Here is a 20,526-nt window from a genome sequence, read left to right on the forward strand (position 1 = left end):
TCCTTACTACCTTTCAAAGGTGAAAATGGCGCCTGTGCCCCTTTATATAGGGGATGTGATGCATAATGTAGGAGACTTAGTTGGGCCAATAGATTAGGGGGTTATTTGTCATGCGGAGGCAATGTTGTAATTCACATTCCGGTTGGTCCTAAACTTGCACATGAGCGGCGGGGGAAATCGCACATATACGTGTCATAAAATTGCATCTCTTCACACTGTTTCCCACGTTTTTGACGCATTTTCGCATCCCATTAAATAATCGGTTTTGAAGCAAAAAATGTGATTTTAAAAAGTGTGATAAGGTGTAATTTCAAAATGTTTCTAAAAATCGCATTCTATTAAATGTCACCCATGATGTTTATGAGGTTAGCGGGGTTACTATGTTCCTGAACAATTGCCACCTGGGGAAGGTTTATTGCAATGCCAATAGCAGTGGAAGATAATTTTATAATGAGGGCCAATGGACATTAGGTGGTGTAGGACACCCCATACGCAGATTTTTAAAAATAAATAAAATATCTAATTCAGGTCCTTGGAGCATTCATTATATTGACTTCTGCTAATTGCTGTGATATTAAATGTTGAAAACAAATCTAGATTGTCAATATTCTAAATAGATAGTCAGACGGCATAAAGAGCATGTCACAGCATAAGACAGGGCAAACGGAAGGGCTGACTTCAGCTAATGACCTGTCTCCTGAATGTCCCTCCTCATAGTTCCCTTTTGGATAAGACTATCATTTTCAGAATTCCAGCATGTCAAGACAATGGGAGGATGAGACATCAGGATCAATCAGTAAAAATATCCTTGTTTACCAGAGAGATCTCTGTTGGAAGGGTCAGAGGTTTGGCCTGTTTCATCCTCTTCCTTCTGATAATGTGTCCACTGAAGATGATAAAGAAGAAGTCATTGGAAAACAAGATCATTCCCACCATAGATCTGGGGAACAGAGACCATCACACAAGGTTCCTTACAAAGAGGACCAGATCATCATTTTCCATTTACACCTGGATTTGTAAAATGTTTTTTCTTCTGACCTTCTGTTTCTACTTTCGATTTAATCAAGTGAACACATTGGGTATGTACCTTTTTATGTTAGTTTTAAATAGTTAGACTGTCTGGATTCATGGATTCTACGTGTTACAATGACACAGTTCTTACTGGAAGACAATGCTAATACTGTGTTTATATTGCTATGATCCTTAATTCTAATTCGCATAATTTAGAGTTGACAGTAAATCTGCAAGAAACTGTGGTTCACACCTTGGCAAAGGCATTTAGGAGTGGTAGCGAGGATGGCAAATTGTAGACAGAGTTATGTGCTTAACTCGAAATCACTCATTTTAATGTAAGCTCTAATTCTAAAATAAAAACTGTGTCTGTACTTATCCCTTGCTCCAAATTTGCCCCTGACACTAAACTTATCCATTGTCCAAATCTGCCCTTGTGACTGCACTTATCCCTTGCTCCAAATCTGCCCCGGACACTATACTTATCCTTAGCTCCAAATCTGCCCCTGTGGCTGTACTTATCCCTAACTACAAATCTGCCCCTGACACTATACTTATCCCTGGCTCCAAATCTGCCCCTGTGGCTGTACTTATCCCTTGTCCAAATCTGCCCCTGACACTATACTTATCCATTGTCCAAATCTGCCCCTGTGACTGTACTTATCCATTGTCCAAATCTGCCCCTGACACTATACTTACCCCTAGCACCAAATCTGCCCCTGTGACTGTACTTATCCCTAACTACAAATCTGCCCCTGACACTATACTTATCCCTAACTACAAATCTGCCCCTGACACTATACTTATCCCTAGCACCAGATCTGCCCCTGTGACTGTACTTATCCCTTGCTCCAAATCTGCCCCTGAAACTATACTTATCCCTAGCACCAAATCTGCCCCTGTGGCTGTACTTATCCCTTGTCCAAATCTGCCCCGTGGCTGTACTTATCCCTAGCTCCAAATCTGCCCCTGACACTATACTTATCCATTGTCCAAATCTGCCCCTGTGGCTGTACTTATCCCTAGCTCCAAATCTGCCCCTGCCACTATACTTATCCCTAGCACCAAATCTGCCCCTGTGGATATACTTATCCCTTGTCCAAATCTGCCCCTGTGGCTGTACTTATCCCTTGTCCAAATCTGCCCCTGTGGCTGTACTTATCCCTAGCTCCAAATCTGCCCCTGTGGATACACTTATCCCTTGTCCAAATCTGCCCCTGTGGCTGTACTTATCCCTGTCTCCAAATCTGCCCCTGTGGCTGTACTTATCCCTAGCTCCAAATCTGCCCCTGTGGCTGTACTTATACCTAGCTCCAAATCGCTCCCTGTCAGGATGAGTGGTGGCCCCCCTGGGAATCAGTGTACAGGGCCCCATGATTTCTGTTGCTGCCCCTAACAGTCTAAACACTTTTACCCTTATTTCTGCGCGATCTTACTATATTGCTTAGAAATGAAGCATGGATGTCTCCGTGGGTGTGGCCCCGGGTGATGCACTGTCCCATGCTTTGCTATTGCATGCAGAGGTAGACATTGCTTGCACTCTCTATCCTGCTAGATCACATGGGTTTTGCCTATAAAAAAATTGCAGGTGCTGAGCAGCGTGTGCAGCGAGGTGTGCTGAATGATCCGTGCTTCAGCACAACCTTTAGTCGCCCCATGTGTACGGGGTTTTGCACTTAATATTGCTGAAAAATATTACACAATGATATTGAAGTATACATTTTACAATGTATTATAGCATTGAAGCTTGCATTATTGTAATGAGAAATCAAGCCTTTGCCTAATGTTACTTTCTGATTTAAAATGATAGAAGTTATAACCATAGGCGAATCTAGGGGGTGGTCCGGGGGTGCACAGGACCACCCATTTTGTAGCTGAGGGATGGGGCTTTCCAAAGAGCCCAGCCCCGTGTCTCTAGCCCCATGGGAACCGGAGATACGGCCAGGCAAAGATGGAACATTTTCCCTATAGGATTACATGGGACCCACTAATTCCGACCCCCACCCTGTTCAATGGCTGCCAGTTCCCCCTTCAGCATCACTGAAGCTTGAGGTTGATCTCAGTTGAACCCAAATCGCTGGGCCTTCAATCTGATACCAGGCTGGATCCATATGGGTTAATTGGTTCCAGGGATATTGAGGTTAAACCGTTTTTTTTTTTTTTTTCATTTCTTAAATGGGTACTTGTGGAGTATCACGGCTCCCACGATGTGCATCGCATGCTAAAAAATCGCATTGCATCGCATGCAATCAAATCGCATGCGATGCGATCGCATGCGTTTTTGCACCGAAATGCATCCAAATGCATTGAAATGTGCAGCAAACATGTTAAATGCCCCCAAATGTCATTTTTTAGAGTGTACCACCCCCCACTAATAACGCCAACCCGAAGCGTGGCGAGCGGCGGCGGTACGCGTCCTACGACCTTTTCATACCCCCACTATCCACGTCGGCGTGGAGTTGAGAATAGAATAGTGTGGCGAGCGCAGCGAGCCACCGAGCCCGAAGCGTGGCGAGGGGACACGGATACCTTCACAGGTATCCGCGTCCCCTCGCGGGCTTCACAGGTGTCCGCGTCCCCTCGCGGGGCTCGCTGTGCTCGCCACGCTTCGGGCTCGGTGGCTCGCTGCGCTCGCCACACTATTCTATTCTCAACTCCACGCCGACGTGGATAGTGGGGGTATGAAAAGGTCGTAGGACGCGTTACACTCTAAAAATTGACATTTGGGGGCATTTAACATGTTTGCTGCACATTTCTATGCATTTGGATGCATTTCAGTGCAAAATAGCTTAAAAATGGTAAAAATCGCATCTCATCGCATGCCATCTCATGCCACTACATATGGCATGCGATGGCATGCGATGGGAGCCGTGATACTCCACAAGTACCCTTAAATGTAATTTCATGACTGTTTATGTTCTTTGAGGGCAGATTTCTCTTGAACCAAACAGCCCAGTTTCACGGGACCAAAATCATTCGAAGCCAACTCAAAAGTTCTTCAATATGATACTGGTCTCATGTAAATGGGTCAGTTGGTTCCGAAGATATAGCTGGTTGGTTAAAGGGGGGTAGGGAGAGGGGAGTGGTTGTCTCTCCCCCTCACACCAGAAAATGCACGGACTAGGCTTGTGTATCTGGTCAGCCTGGGAATGTCCCTGCATGATCCTGGGACCATATTCCCGGGTAAATCCCTGCATTTTCTGTTGTGAAAGGGGTATTATTTCAAACAGCCGTGACCTGCAGTGCTATGAATACAGCCGGGCAGCCCCCTGCTCTCTGCCCAGCTGTCAATGACTGTCACCCCTGCAGCTTCCGCTCCAATTCTTCTCCCCGCTTTCACCTCAGCCCGCCCCCCCTTAATCATGTGGTGCTGGCGCCCGGCGTGCTCCCCCGACGTCACGCACAACAACAGCACGCACAATATTTCAAATGTCCACTCGGCTAGAGAGGACACCAGGAGGGGAGTGGGAGCTGCCCTGCGCTGCGCTCTGCTCCTCTCCCCATAGAAGCAGCTGCACCGCTCTCCATCTCTCCCTGCAGCAGCAGCGAAGGCTCATATAAATATTTACAGTAAGTGGCACTTTTGGGGGCATTGCTTAAGGGAAGCTTCAAGTGGCGGTATGTGGGGGCATTACGCATAATGTGTGGCTTAATGTGTAAGGGGCATTACGGTGTGCAGCATCATGTGTAAGCGGCATTATGTGTGCAGCATCATGTGTAATGGGTACTATGGTGCTCGGCATCATGTGTAATGGGTACTATGGTGTGCGGCATCATGTGTAATGGGTACTATGGTGTGCGGCATCATGTGTAATGGGTACTATGGTGTGCAGCATCATGTGTAATGGGTACTATGGTGTGCGGCATCATGTGTAATGGGTACTATGGTGCCAAGAACCCCCTAGCAATGAGCACGTAGGTAAGCAGCACTTATGTGGCAAATATGTAATGGGCATTATGGTTTGTTATATAGTATGTAATGGGCATCATGATTTGTGGCACAATGTGTAATGGGCATTATGGTGTGTGGCCTTATGTGTAATTGGCATTACGGCGTGTGGCTTTCTGTATAATGGTTATTACGGAGTTTGCTAAAATGTGTAATGGGCATTACTGTGTATGGTCTAAAGTGTAATACCACACCTTTTTTGTGATGCCACGCCTCCTTCCCATGAGGCCACCCCCCTTTTTGCCGCGCGGCTATGCCACGCAAAGGTCCCCCTACTTTTATGTCTAGATCTAGGACCACCCATTACCATAATTCTAGATTCGCCTATGGTTATAACTACTACTATGAATATTAAGATTCTGCCTTTTCTTTTCTTGTAAAAATATTGCTCTATGTCATAGTCCTATTACGTTAAGACCTTACTAGATGTTTTTTTTTTGGGGGTGCTGCAGGGGGCTCCAACAGTGAGGCTTCCAACGTACGTTTCTCCAACATCGTAATTTCCGACTGCTGAATGCCTGATAGTCGGGGCAGAGACTATTTTCCCTTGTGGGGGTCCATGATCCCCATAGAAGGAGAATAGAACCTAGGCAAGCACAGCGAGCCACCTATTCCACATTGCGGTGAGCACAGCAGGCCCACAAAGGGGCTCCGATTGCACCCTTGTCGGACTACCAACAGTTGAGATTCCGATGTCAAAGAAATGACCATCAGAATCCTGACTGTTGGGGGTTCATACCACACCCGTCTTTCTCTACAGTTTAATAAAATGTATATTATATGTTCAAATTTAGTACTTTTGGATGTTAGATTTCTGCTTACTATTAAAACTAATAATTTTCTGAAAAATAAAGTCATATTTTAAGGTAATGTAGTATGGTGGCAAGAAATAAGTTATGATATTCAGTATAAATAAATGTCTAGTCATGCTGGGATTTGTAGTTAATTAACACCTGAAATCAAAATAAATGCTAACATTCTGTAAGATTATCATTGAATGCATTTATTTTTATTAGTCACATACATTATTAGCATAACTACAGTAAATATATATATATATATATATATATATATATATATATATATATATATATATATATATAATGGATCTCTCCATTATCCCCAGCTCTGGACCCTTGTTCTGCTTATATAAGTTTGAATGAGCCTTGGAGAAATACTGACCACTTATATAATGAGTCCCAAGACAAGCCGATGTGTGACAACCACCTTGATGGCGAGTGGTATCGGTTCACTGGTATGGCTGGAGATGCTATGCCAACATTTTGTATTCCAGAGAACCACTGTGGCACCCATTCACCAATCTGGCTAAATGGCAGCCACCCAAACGAATCAGAGGGCATTGTGCAAAGACAAGCCTGTGCCAGCTACAACAATAACTGCTGCCAGTGGAACACCACCTTGGATATCAAGGCCTGCCAAGGGGGTTATTATGTTTATCGACTAACAAAACCAAGTGTTTGCTTCCATGTCTACTGTGGGCGTGAGTATGCTTTGTCTAATGCACCAGAATCGCACACTACAAAGCTATGTATTTTGCCTGTTACCATTCAATTGTGAAGTATTTGGACAGAAGGTGGCTTCTCCATTGACACTGACATTCCCTTAATTGTAGCTTTCATCCTCTCCTCCTTATTCTGCAGCCTATGCCATCTGTATCCATCCACATCACCCATTAAAGTATAAGGTCATAAAGCAGGGCCCTCTCCCCTTTTTTCTCTATTTGATTATGTGTTTATGGAACACTATTTATGTGTTACCCATACCTATGCAGAGGTGTCACCAGGTGTGATGATACCCGGTGTAACACCCTTACCACCTACCATCAAAAATGAGGTGTGTTCTACTTTAAAGGGGGCATGGCCCTGCAGTCCTCTCATGCTTGCTGCCACATTAGACGAGATTGTCCTCAGTTCCAGCTCATTATCTGTGTCAGGAGCCAAGTACTGCAGGAGAGTATCACACTGAAACACCCTGATCCTGGTACTTATTATAGGTTATTCATTTTTTACCCCTTTACTGCTCTACACAACCCATGTGGCGCTTTAAGAATAACAGAACATAATAATAACTAATCTAACCTGATAAACACAGTGACCTGTAAAGATAAGTCTCACTGGTGTGGTGAGTTGGGACATTTTAGCTTGTGCTATAATAGCAAAATATATTATCTGAAATGCCAATTATCATGGCAAACAATTGCACCTATTATATTCCCATTTCCTGTACAAAACCAATATTCACAAATATATAAAACTGCTGTGAACAGCAAACAAAGGCACTTACAAAGCTAGCTAAAAGGGATAGCCTTAATGCCTCAAGGGGAGCAAATATTGTTTTGTATACTAGGGCTCATTCACGAACATTGGTTTTAGAACCACAAATAAGTGTGCTACTAGTACATGAACTGTAATATATTCCTGATGACACCAGCATCCCGATGGAGGGAATCCCAACAGGGGTCATGTAAGTATCCCCTAACCCTATCCCTCTCTCCCCACTAGTGCCTATCAATAGCCTGCTGCAGTCTAACAATAAGTCACTCCTTGAGTAAGCAAATTCTGTAACAATATTGGAAAGTTATAGTCATTGGCTGTAGAGCAAGTGGTGTGGTACCGCCCTGACTCACGGTGCCATATGCAACGCACTCCCTGAACTCTGTTTTTGAGGCCACAATAAGGTGATTACCAGTGTTGAATAGACAAATAATACAAATGAAAATCTACAGCAGTTTAATGCTCTAGTTGTGACTTCAAAAAATGTTTAATATGGTGTATCTGTTACTAGACTTCTATGATATCTGTGATTTGATGGAGTGCGGAGGAACCTGTCTGGACACTGAAAACTGCATTTGCAGTACTGGAACAGTTCTAGGTCCTGATAAACAAACCTGTCTGGGTGAGAAAATTTTACTTAATCATGAAAATGTTTTTTGTTTTTTTCTTGCACATAAATACACAGAATGAATCAATTGATTGGCTCATCACTGGTGCATGGAAGAGAGGGGTTAATCAATTTGATAAGAAAGAAAATAATCCCCCAGCAAGTGAAAGATTGGAAACCAAAATTGGCCCTGGGAAAATGTTTAGAAGTAATGTTAGTAATGTTAAAATGTTTAGAAGTAAAATGTTTAGAAGCACCTAATCAAATGTAAATGGAATGAAGACCAAAATAGGCGGGATTAATACAACAGGGCACCTGGGTGGAAGCTGTGCTTTTCATATGCTTGGCAGTCTAGCAGAACTTTAAGCTGCTGTGACAGACCACAAATCTCCACATTTTAAATATAATCCCCCTCCCCCCCACCAAGACTGAACACAGACCCCAAAACCTCCATCAAGCAGATAAACGACTCATTACCATAATCCCATGAATATCACAAATATCCCCTCCATACACCATGTGGAGTCCAGAAAGACCCCATAAATGGTTACACTCCCAGATAGCACCCTCTCCTGATGCCACAATGGATAAAGGTGGTCGCCCACCTCAGATGAGTATTTAAAGTGTTGAGTTCTCTGCTCTTTGAACCTGGCAAAAGTTGTTTGTGCAGGACACAGGAGGTTGGACGAGGCTGCAACTTTGACCAGGGCCACATCTTAAAAATAGTCAATGCCTCATAGGTGTGCCGCCCTACTAGGATTCACCCCTACAATGTCTGTGGCCAACCTGCTGCTACCCACAGTGCACTGCAATGTGCCGCTAACCTACATAATAAGTGAAATGTAGAGGACATGTGGTAAGCCACCAGCCACTGAATGCATCTCTGCTCTGGTAGTTCTATGCTACCTGATAATAGCACCATTTTGGGTCACATATTTATGCATTTCTAAATTGAGAGATAAACTACCCCTATAAGGAGTCCATTTATACCATGCTACTACTTGAGTGAGGTTTGCTCTATTTTCTTTATTAATAATTGTATGTTACATTTAGTTATATATTAACAGATTCGGGTACCCATTGAATAACTCCTTTGCTAAACATACCACAGGCTGAGAGTCTGGGACATGAATTAAAGTATATTGAAAGTAAACTGAAACAATTAAATATGTATCATAATCTACAAAATGCTAATCTTGATACGTGACAAGTTGATACTTGGTGCGTTATCACCTTACACTTTATCTCCACTTTATCTCTTCACCAGACTTAATATAATTGTCCCCTTGTGTGTTACTACACTGTTGTAGTGTTTATGTATCTGGTAACCCGGTTCTCATACGATGATAGGTAACAGCTGCTACAGCAACATGTATTTGAGATTGTATATAGATTTTTCTTACTATTCTTTATACATTTATAGTACTGTAAATATGTGGGCTTGCAGCTGAATGAATGATTGGTACTCTTTACCTAGAACGGCGCCCATCGCGGTGATCGCGACATCGCGGGCAGTACATAAACGGCCGCGACGCGATGCCCGCGATCACCGCGATTTTCCCATAGGGAACAATGTTAAAAAGCCAGATTGACCGCGATTTTGCATTCAATGCCTCAATGCCCGCGATTTTCACATAGGAATCAATGTTAAATGGGCTACAGAGCCCAAATTGGCAGAATTAACCCTTAAATGTCCCCCCAATTTTTGTACGCCACCCCACGATCCACGCGAACCCGAAGCGTGGCGAGCGCAGCGAGCCCGCGAGGGGCGGCGGTACGCGTCCTCCGACCTTTTCATGCCCTACTATCCACGTCGGCGTGGAGTTGAGAATAGAATAGTGTGGCGAGCGCAGCGAGCCACCGAGCCCGAAGCGTGGCGAGCGCAGCGAGCCCCGCGAGGGGACGCGGATACCTTCACAGGTAAACGCGTCCCCTCGCGGGCTTCACAGGTGTCCGCTTTTCGCCACGGATACCTGTGAAGCCCGCGAGGGGACGCGTATAACTGTGAAGGTATCCGCGTCCCCTCGCGGGGCTCGCTGCGCTCGCCACGCTTCGGGCTCGGTGGCTCGCTGCGCTCGCCACACTATTCTATTCTCAACTCCACGCCGACGTGGATAGTAGGGCATGAAAAGGTCGTAGGACGCGTACCGCCGCCCCTCGCGGGCTCGCTGCGCTCGCCACGCTTCGGGTTGGCGTGGATCGTGGGGTGGCGTACAAAAATTGGGGTGACATTTAAGGGTTAATTGTGACTATTTGGGCTCTGTAGCCCATTTAACATTGATTCCTATGTGAAAATCGCGGGCATTGAGGCATTTTAAAGTAAAATCGCGGTCAATCAGGCTTTTTAACATTGTTCCCTATGGGAAAATCGCGGTGATCGCGGGTACACGATTTTTATGTACCCGCGATTTACCCGCGATGCCCGCGATTTTTTACCCCCGACGCCCGCGATTCTAATCGCGGGCGCCGTTCTAGGTAAAGAGTACCGAATGATTTACTGAAGGTCTATACTATGAGGTATATTCAATGCCCTGACAGTGAGCTATGACAGCGAGCAGTGCTGATCGCTCGCCGTCAATATACAACTCACCAACCTTCACTCGCCGTTTCCACCTCACTGGTTCTTTTCAGAGAGGTGAAAACGGCAAGTGCGGCCGTTAAAACAGTGACACAAAATGTTTAAGGGAATCCTCGCCGTCCTCTGACGGCAAGGATTTCCTCAGAACTTTGAATACGGCGAGCGACCGGCGTGGGGGTTTGACAATGAGGATGGCTTGTTTTTGGCGATTCTCACAAACCCCCTCGCTGGCGTTATTGAATACCGCCCTAAGTCTATAACTTCATTTGTATCAATCTGTAAAGTGGTTTAATTGTATATTAAAAATTCCTTTCTGGCAGTAATAGGGTCTTTATAGTTCTTTTAAAGTTCCTATTATTTTTACATAGATCTAATGTAAGCAGATAATATTTTACATAAGAGTTCATTATGAATTTATTTGTCCTTTAAATGTTTAATGCGTTCAAATGCAGGCACTTCGGTCTATTTGTAGCACAGAATCAGGGTGTAATGTACCTGCTTTTTCGAATATTTCAGATATGGAATCCTATAGCAGGGGTTCTCATACTATTTTGATCTGGGACCCTGTTGTTATAGGACCCCAACAAGTCACCGCAGAATGGCCACTTGACATACATGACCAGCAGACAGTGAGACAGAGTAGCACTGCGGATTCACAGAACACTAATGCAAGCACTTCATTTCGTACACATCGCAGGGATGAGATCTTTGCTTTATACCCCCTGTGAGGTATGGCACTACTTAACTGCTCCGCCTCTTTGGGATATAGGAGGGGTAAGTGTGTTGTAGGGGGTTTTTTGCTGTAGGTTTCAACTGAGGACGTGGCTCACACCCTGAAACTTTATTTTCCTAATATACCTTGTTTGAATGTATGTCTCCTAGGGCCATTATTTCATTCTGGATTTAAGTTGATATTATTGTTATGGAGTGCCAACAGTGTTCTCTGTATAGCGCTGCGGAATATGTATGCGCTATATAAGAAACTGTTAATAAATAAATACTTCAGGTGCCTATCCACAAAATTATGTAGAGATCCAATGAAAGGAGGCACTAAGACAAAAATTTATTAGGACTTGTCTGAGTGCCTCTTTTCATTGGATCTGACTCACTCACTCTCTCTCTCCTCAGAAGCTAGTCTGCTACCTTCTGTGTTTGTACATGTGGGAGAAAGATGTAGTTTCACTGTCTGCCAGCAGATGGCGGTGTTTCGGAGACTCTCGAACACTAAACATACATATATATATTTGATCATTAACTGCTGTTCCCTAGAGTGAGCTGCTCCCAGCAGAGAGTCGTCCAAGGGGGATATTCAATCTCAGGTCACGACTGTCGGCTGGCCCAAGAGCAGTGACCCTGTCCTGTCATCAGCCAGCTGAACTTGAAATTGGCAGGCGGGATTCAATGTACAGCCTGCCGTGAGGTTGCCGTGAGATATGGCTGTGGATTGTCGAGCTGTGGCCGGGACCTCGACAATCCACGGCCGTTCTGCTGCTAAAGTCTGGCCCATTCTGCCGAGTTCTCTTTTCAATGCCTTCGGGGAAAATAGCATTGAATAGGGCCCCGCTGTTATTTCCCCCATAGGGAATAGTGGAGGGAGATTGAATACCCCCCAAATGTCTCAGGATACTGTAGGTATTGTAATTGCTCTGATAAGGAATTAAGATATTTCACTCTCTCTTAACCTATACAGTAGTTGGAGAATCATTAATAAACAACATATACCTGTTCTGTACAGTAGTGTAGCCAGAAAGGTAACAAATGCCCCTAAATAGTATTAAGTTTGTGTACTGAGGTGGTTTTTTTTTTTTCCCAATGATCTAACTTTTGGCTTATATGAGTACCCATCTCATCATTTTTGGCCACAAGGGAATCCTATAGATATGACTTACTCAAGTCAGTAGTTACAAGTCAGATAGGTTGAACTCTGGACTAACGTCTTTTTTCAACCTTAATAACTACAGTATGTTACTATGTTACCCCTAAAGCCTAGCACAAACCTCCCCTACCCTTCAACAATGTGAATAGGCTGACATTCTAAGAAAGTCAACATGGTGAACCAGTGTGTAGACATCATGAATGTTGACATGTTTATTGCAACCACATGACTGGATACCCTGCCAAAGAATGTAAGCTCTCATGAGCAGGGCCCTCTCATTTCTTCTCTCTTACTTAAACCATTTTCAATGGCAGCAAATACTGCCGTTTTCTGCCACCTGTTACTTATATCAGTGTCCTCTGCTGATGCAGCTATGTATATCTATCCTGTACTTGTCCTCTATTGTATTCAAATGTAAGTCACTGTTTTGCCAATTTGTTTATGTACTTGGGTGCTGCGGCTCCCTTGTGGCGCCATATAAATAAATGATAATAATAATTCTCTGGCACCCTGCTCCTAACGATTGGTTGTGCTACTAATTCTGTGCCTTCATTAACCATGAAAAGCGCCACACTGCCATAAACCTGTGAAAGAGTTAGAGTTCTAGTGCAGGGGTGGACAACCGGTCAGAGGTAAAGAGCCGAAAAATATCGTCGATCAAGAGCCAACATCATGCAAAGGCACGCGCCAAAAAGGGGCGTGATCGGGGAGTGGTCAGGGGCGTGGTCATATGACACAAGGGGAGTGGCCACATGACAAAACTTTATGCCCCCAGTGCCAGATATGCCCCCCCCACAGTGCCAAACATCATATGCCCCCCACAGTGCCAAACATCATATGCCCCCCACAGTGCCAAACATCATATGCCCCCCACAGTGCCAAACATCATATGCCCCCCACAGTGCCAAACATCATATGCCCCCCACAGTGCCAAACATCATATGCCCCCCACAGTGCCAAACATCATATGCCCCCCACAGTGCCAAACATCATATGCAGCCCACAGTGCCAAACATCATATGCCCCCCACAGTGCCAAACATCATATGTCCCCCACAGTGCCAAACATCCTATGCCCCCCACAGTGCCAAACATCATATGCACCCCACAGTGCCAAACATCATATGCCCCCCACAGTGCCAAACATCATATGCCCCCCACAGTGCCAAACATCATATGGCCCCACAGTTAGGAAGCTGGGCCCTCCAGCACAGGTGTTGCCCACAGTGCAACACCTATCCTGGAGGACCCAGCTTCCTAACTAAAGGGCCCACCTAGAGGGCCAGGAGGGCCCAACAAACAAATGAGCCACAGGCCAAGAGGGCCCGACTAATGCGCACACAGGCCGGAAGGGCCTGAATGTGCCCACGGGCCTAGTGCCAGACACCCGGTGGTCTAGGGTGGATGGGGGTAGGAGGCCAAAGGCCCCTACCTGGTGTTGGGAGAGGCCGCTGGGGGGAGCTTCGTCAGCTCTTTTGCTTCCCACCCCCGCTGGCCTCTCCGGGAGCCATCTTCTTTCTTCTTGCAGAAGGCGCCGGAGATCTTCTGTCTTGATCCCGGTGTCTTCTGGCCTCTTCAGCGGCGCCGGAACTCTTCTCCCCGCCGCCGTCTTCTGCGCCGTCTTCTGCACCGTCCTCCGGCGGCTTCTCGCGTCTTCAGGAGCGCTCCTGCGGAAACGGCGCGGCGAGCGCTGATTGGCTCGCCGCGGCCGTTTCCTATTGGCCACCGATGCAGCGTTTTGAATTGGCAGCCGAATTGGCGCCAAATTCAAAACCCCGCTTCGCCGATGGGACGAGAGCCGCACATTACAGCGTGGCGAGCCGCATGCGGCTCGCGAGCCACGGGTTGGCCACCGCTGTTCTAGTGTAAATCAAATGCAGAAGTCTCCATTAGCACCAGTGGCGACTCCTACCTCCGTGTCAGAGGGAGGATGCCACTGCCTACGGTGCCACCTGTAGCTCATAGATAAAAACTGACACTGGTTAACACACATTTGCATATATGTGATAAGCATTAGAAATTTCACAACACATTCTGCTAAGAGTGGTCTTACTCTAATCAATGTGAACCCCCTATATAAGGATATACATTCATGTGTATTTAAATTGGGAGCACTAAGTACACTAAGATAGGCAAATATGGGATCAGTAGCTGGCATAGATTGCTGGTCCTTATAGTGTCATGTTGGATGAGTCTGAATGAACCCCATTGTCAGCATAATTGTTGTCTTCTGTTTTGAACTAATTCATTGATAAGAAAGGTGTTTAAATACAGGTGACAGCAATTATAAATTATTTGCTCAATTTTCTGTGACCTGTATCTGTTGCTTGGCTCTGATATCAGAGCTAAAGATGCCCATACACGTACTGATTACCCGGTACTTTTTGTGCTAAAATAGCATCGTTGTGCATGCAGGGCTGGCAACAGAAATCTTGGGGCCCTGTACAATGATATTTCTGGGGCCCCCCATCTAATCCCAAATCCACACAACGCTCTTCTGCATGAGCCGCATATAACCTTTCGCTGCTCCAGATCCTGCATTCAGGTGCGGACTTCTCTCGATCTCAGTCCTGCTGGCTTGGCTCCTGGCTGTTGCTTCCTGCTGGCTCCGGCTGCTGCTGGCCTGTCACTTTCACAAAAGAATGCTGAGCACTACGAGCAGGCAGGGCAGGTCTTTCGCAGAGTGTGGAACAGATGACCCGCACAGTAAAAGTACAGGAGCCAGAGACTGAGGCCACAGCACCAGCGGTGGGTAAGGCTGTGCGCACACACAGAGTAGATGACTCTGAGCGCCAAGTGGCAGGGCGCACACACAGTAGATGGCAGTGGCACACAGTGAGTCAGTCAGACTCAGCCAAAAACAGATGGTGCACAGTAGACGGCCGGCCCGCAAGGGTCACTGACAGGCCAACTAGTACAGGCAGTGGCTGTGCCCAGGCATGGAAGCTCTGGGGCCCTTCAGATCTCTGGGGCCCGTCACACTTGTCCCCCTTGACCCCCCCTGTCGCCTGCCCTGTGTGTGTGCATGCGATGCAATGCTATTTTAGCACAAAAAGTACCGGGTAATTGGTACGTGTATGGGCACCTTAAGAACCAATCCCATTGAGGAGGCAGAACTTCGTATTGGCAGCGCTGCTACCCCGGCTGCTGCCCCGTCCCTGCCTGTCTCCTCTCGGCGGAGGGAGAGAGTGTGGTCGCCGGAGATGCGCTGACTCCTCGTCCTGTCTGCCTGTGACGAGAGACCCCGGGACAACCAGGAGCATCTGTGCGGGGCTGTATGTACCCAGGGACAGCCTCCGTCTCGGGACCCGTGAGACTGGCTGCAGCTCTGTCCCTGTCTTCTGGCTCTGCTGGTGCAGGGCACCCGGGCACCCCGCCGCCACTATGTGCCAGGAATACCAATGAAGGGTGCCAGCCTGGAAGTTACCCACACTGTGCCCGGAACGCAGCTCTGGATCCCCCCCCATGCAGCCATTGTCAGGTCACAGACAAATCTGATCCTGGCAGTGTAGCACTACTCGGACACTGGATCACTGGCACTACTGCACTGGGAAGTGACCTGGCAGCCGGGGAAATGCCTTTCCACCTGAGAACAGTAGAGCCCACCCATGTGTGCCGGGCTGGTGCCGGTGACGGGGATGTCCCGGCTCTGCTCCTTTCCTCACTACAAGAACCAATCCCATTGTAAAGCCCAGTACACACACAGGGCGACTTCAGCCCCTTGCTGAATTATATATTTTAGCACAGATCAGTCAGCACACATTGCTGGCACACGTACTATGCACCAGTGATGTGTACTCAGCGATCTGAGCTGATCAGGGTTCTCTGGTGAAAACACTGACAATCCGACTAGATCTTGACTACATGTAGTCTGGATCCAGTCATTCGATGGGGACGCAGGGAACCATCGCTTAGGGGCACACATACTGGGCGATCTGTGAATAATGTCTAAGCGATCTAGACAGATCACTTAGAAATAGGGCTAAAGTTACCCCGTGTGTATGTCCCCTAACTCTGACATGCAGCCAATAGCATCACATGTTATGTAGGGTACACACCAGAACGAACATGGTTGTGCAACGATTTCCTTAAAATCGTACAATGGTCGCACAATGGATCCGGAGTACACCATCTGCACATGATCTGTACTCAATCCAATGTAGATGACGAATCTTTAGTGCAGCAGGTAAAATCTCCAAAGCGACCCAACGACCGGCAGGGACGTGCATCGGATCAGAATTGCATTCACAACATGCACAATTCTTCTCTTTTTACATACAATCGATTGTAAGACACATCGAAAATGGGGGAATTGAGTCCATATCATTCTGGTGTGTACCCATCATAATCATAGTTTTGTGGGTGCATTTGTCAAAATGTGGGCATGCCAATGTCGTTTCTTGGGTGGGTCTCTGAGATCTGCGATGACCATGCCCAGCCTTTTGCTTTAGCAGAATTGTGGAAGCCTTTGACTGGTGCAGATGGAAAGTACTTTTCCATGTTCCATTTTTTGCATATGGATCTGTGGATACAGTGCGATTTGCTAAGCATCTGCAAGTTCTCCAGTGGGTGATTTTTCTTTCTTTCTGGTCGGCGACTATTTGATCACAGCAACGGCTTTTTCTCAACTTAACGATCCATGCTGATTTATGCCCTAAATGTACTGTATGGGGTGTGGATATCTTTAAATGCAGCTTTTATGTGATTATGCAGAAACCCTAAAAAATTGTGGTAATGACGGTCTGTACCCAGTTCATGTCACTTTTTTTATTGTCTGTGTAGCAATATGGCTATATATTCATATTCATTTCTTAACAACTGTTGGGAACATAACGCATTGTACTGTGCACTAGGACACTTGTCAGGCCGTGCTACAATGCATTCTATAGCGCCGTATTAATCGGCTGCTACTGAGCACTGTGCTGTAGTTTTCATTAGTGATGTAATGCCACCCAGTGGTGAAGCTGTGTCATTACATGCTTTGGGTCCTCTTGCGTCCTAGTGAGCCTTAGGGGGGCATTCAATCTGTGTGGATATTTCCCGACAGGGAAGCACTGAAGGCAATCAGATCAGACTTTTTAAAAAGTCAGATCTGTTTTGTTGGAAACAGGTGCAGATTGTCGAATTCACGGCCATTTTTCGACAAACTAAGGTCCATGGACTTTCCGAAACTCTGCAGCCGGAACATTGAATTCCAGCTGTCAAGTTAGTTGTAAGAAATTAAAATTATTATTATTATAATTTATATTTATTTATTTATAAGGCGCCACAAGTGTTTCGCAGCGCCGTACAAAGGAACAGTCCAGGGAGACAAAACTTGGCATAACATTGTATAAATAACAAAAATAGAGAACAAATAAAGAGCGCCACAGTTCAATACACATTACAGCCTAAATATAAGTAGTGAGGACTCAATCAACATACTATAAGAGGCTTGAGGCCAATGATGGAGATGAGTATGTGGACAAGGATCGTCACTGAGTGTTTGAGTATAGGAGAGCTGTGGGTGCAATGTGAAGAGAAGTGGGCTTTGACAACAGGAGGGAAGAGGGCCTTGCTAGGAGGAGCTTACAATCTAGTAGTAAGGGGCCTGGGATTCTGACTGTCGGGATGTTCTGACAGTTGGAATCCTAGTTTGATTTCCCCCTTAATGTGCAATTCTTATGCTGCATCTAGCATGCCTGGATGCGCAACTGCATTAACATTGAGCGTGGCTACATCTGTAGTATAGGCACAACTTTCTAAGTGACCTCATTTAGCCAACAAACATCAGATTTCAAACAATGCCAAAGCCACTGAAGAAAAGACCTGTATGGACTGTAGTTTGATACAAACATTGTGAGCATTTTAGATTTGTTGTATGCAGATGGAGCTTTGTAGATGTATTTTGTGTTGCTTTATTGTGGAGGGCAGGAACTTGCATTACTACTCTCCAAGAAGCCATTATTCAGCATGATGCATTAAGTAAATACACACTTCTGCAGTTCTTCAGAGTCCTGTGGTGATTTTCACACAGACCACTTTACAAGCTCTTCTTTGATCATTTAATTATGATATATATTATTTAACTTTGTCTATAACAATACAATAGTGTCCTCTATGGGAAGAAGAGAACATGGTCAATGAGATTATACAGTAGCTGAGTACCTGCCATTTCATTCTTCTATGAATGCTCAGTATACATTTGGAGATGGAGCATTACCTGCCCTAACAAAAATCATTAAACTCCCCTCTCATGCAGATGGAATTATTGAGGTAAATATGCTAAAAGCTTCATGGATAATCAGCCTTGTCCTCCTGAAGATAAAAAATCAGCCGCTTTAACTCTATCTAGGTAGGACCAGGGATATTTTTAGTTTCCATTTGCTGAGGGAACAGAAGCTGAATTATTTCTGATTTATCATGACCCTTGCTTGATACACAATGGAAAAATCATCTGCCAGCAGCTATTACTGATATATTCATTTATTCTGCCTGAATCATGTAAGAAATCTGGCAACTTCAAGAAAAATAGGACAGCAGGGAATTGTTAAAGACTCTGTAAAGGACAGACAGAGAAATATCAGAAAATGGGGCATGAGAATAGTCATCTGTAAGGATATAATAGATTGCTCATCCATTGTTCGTCCAATAGAAATCCCCCTAGACACGTATATAAACCACTAATGTCCTCATTATATAATTTGCCATAGGCATCCAATCAATGTATCAAGAATCGGGTATCATTTGGTAATACTTTTTGCAAACTATACTACAGTGAGTCTGGGTATTATGGTCAGTGATTTTATCATCCCCCCCCCTAACCCCCCCCCCCCCCCACACACACACACAAAACAAACATGCAAAATAGTAAATTAATAAATCTAGTGTGCTCAGCCTATGGGGAGATGTATCAAACCTTAGAGAGATAAAGTGGAGAAGTTGCCCGTAGAAACCATTCAGCATCTAATGGTCATGAATCAAAAGGGTTATAAAACACAATGCGCTGCTAGAACAATGTTACGCTCTGAGTAACAATTAAGTGACCAAAATGACACTGGACACGCTTTATATAGAAATAACGTTTATATAGTATAAAAAAACACAATTAATAAAACATAAGATAAATCACAAGATTAAAGGCACCTTTCTGATTTGTACATGTCCAAAGGGGCTGTATAATAAGGCAATTAGGTCTCCAAGGAATAATTTTTGTATTCTCCTTTTAGGAATCAGTTGCCGCAGTCTGATAAGCTTTGTTAATACAAATGGATAGAGTCCAGAGTAAATGGATACAGATAGTTCTCCAGAGTTTTTAGATAGAGTCCAAGCACAATAACGTATGCAATCAATTAGCCGATGAAAAGTATATGTGCCGCTTTAGCATGTATGCAGAACATGCACTAGTAGTAACGGGCAGTTCATCAAAGGCATCAAAAAATAGCAGTAAATGTGGTGATATTAATATTGTAATATCTCACCTATAGGTGATCCGGTAAAGGGGAGCTATTGTGTTGCAACTCAACCCTCTAGAGTGTAGTTAATGCAATAGTATCCAATAAGCGCTCAACCGCTCCAGCGGGAGCGAGGTTAAATCTGTAGCCAACCGCTGTTTGTAGAAAAGCCGGTAATTGCCGGAATCTAATGGTCATATTATGGACTGTGCAGAGCAGTGGCAGTGCTTGTTGGTTGTGGGCCGAGGTGCAAAATTATAATTTAGGCCAGGGCCGAATTAAGGTCTGTGGGGGCCCTGTACAACAAAAATTGTGGGAACCTCTCCTCTCACACCCCCCACAGCACTCACCAGAGTAGTTAATCTCTCTGCCCATTGGAGTTGGAGCTGCTGTCCGGGCACGACCTTTCATGGCGCCTGGGACATGGGATGATCAGGCAAGGAGAACGGGGTAGGTCCCCCCAGAGACGGTGTGACAAGACAACAGGGCAGCAGGAAGATGTGGGTCTGGCAGGTGAGTGAGAGAATACGGCATCTCTTCCCCAGCACTGCTGCAATGCTTCCCATGCTGCGGCGGATGGGCAGTGGGCAATTCCCATCCGCAGCAGGGACCCCGCCCCTGACTGTACAAACGCCGCAGGGACCCCCTGTTCGATTTTGACTATATCGTACAGATCTGTACTATATAGTCTTGCCTGCACAGTCTATATTTCTTTTCGTTATAGACTGAATGGGAGCACACATTGGCATCAAATGCGGTGGTAAACTGTGACCCTGAAT

At 45.4% G+C, this 20,526-nt stretch overlaps 1 protein-coding gene across 1 annotated transcript in view; it reads left to right on the plus strand.

Annotated features, from left to right (window-relative positions):
- The first annotated feature begins 728 nt into the window (after positions 1 to 728).
- Positions 729 to 20,526, plus strand: part of OIT3 (oncoprotein induced transcript 3) — a 40,616-nt gene continuing 20,818 nt past the window's right edge. Inside the window, exons 1-3 of the mRNA XM_083148445.1 lie at positions 729 to 1,079; positions 6,087 to 6,461; positions 7,766 to 7,876. Of these exons, the coding sequence (XP_083004571.1) occupies positions 776 to 1,079; positions 6,087 to 6,461; positions 7,766 to 7,876 (790 nt within the window). The 5' untranslated portion in view covers positions 729 to 775. The remainder of the gene's footprint in view (positions 1,080 to 6,086; positions 6,462 to 7,765; positions 7,877 to 20,526) is intronic.

The sequence above is a fragment of the Crinia signifera genome, chromosome 6, assembly GCF_055691185.1.
Source record: "Crinia signifera chromosome 6, ASM5569118v1, whole genome shotgun sequence".
Lineage (NCBI taxonomy): Eukaryota > Metazoa > Chordata > Amphibia > Anura > Myobatrachidae > Crinia > Crinia signifera.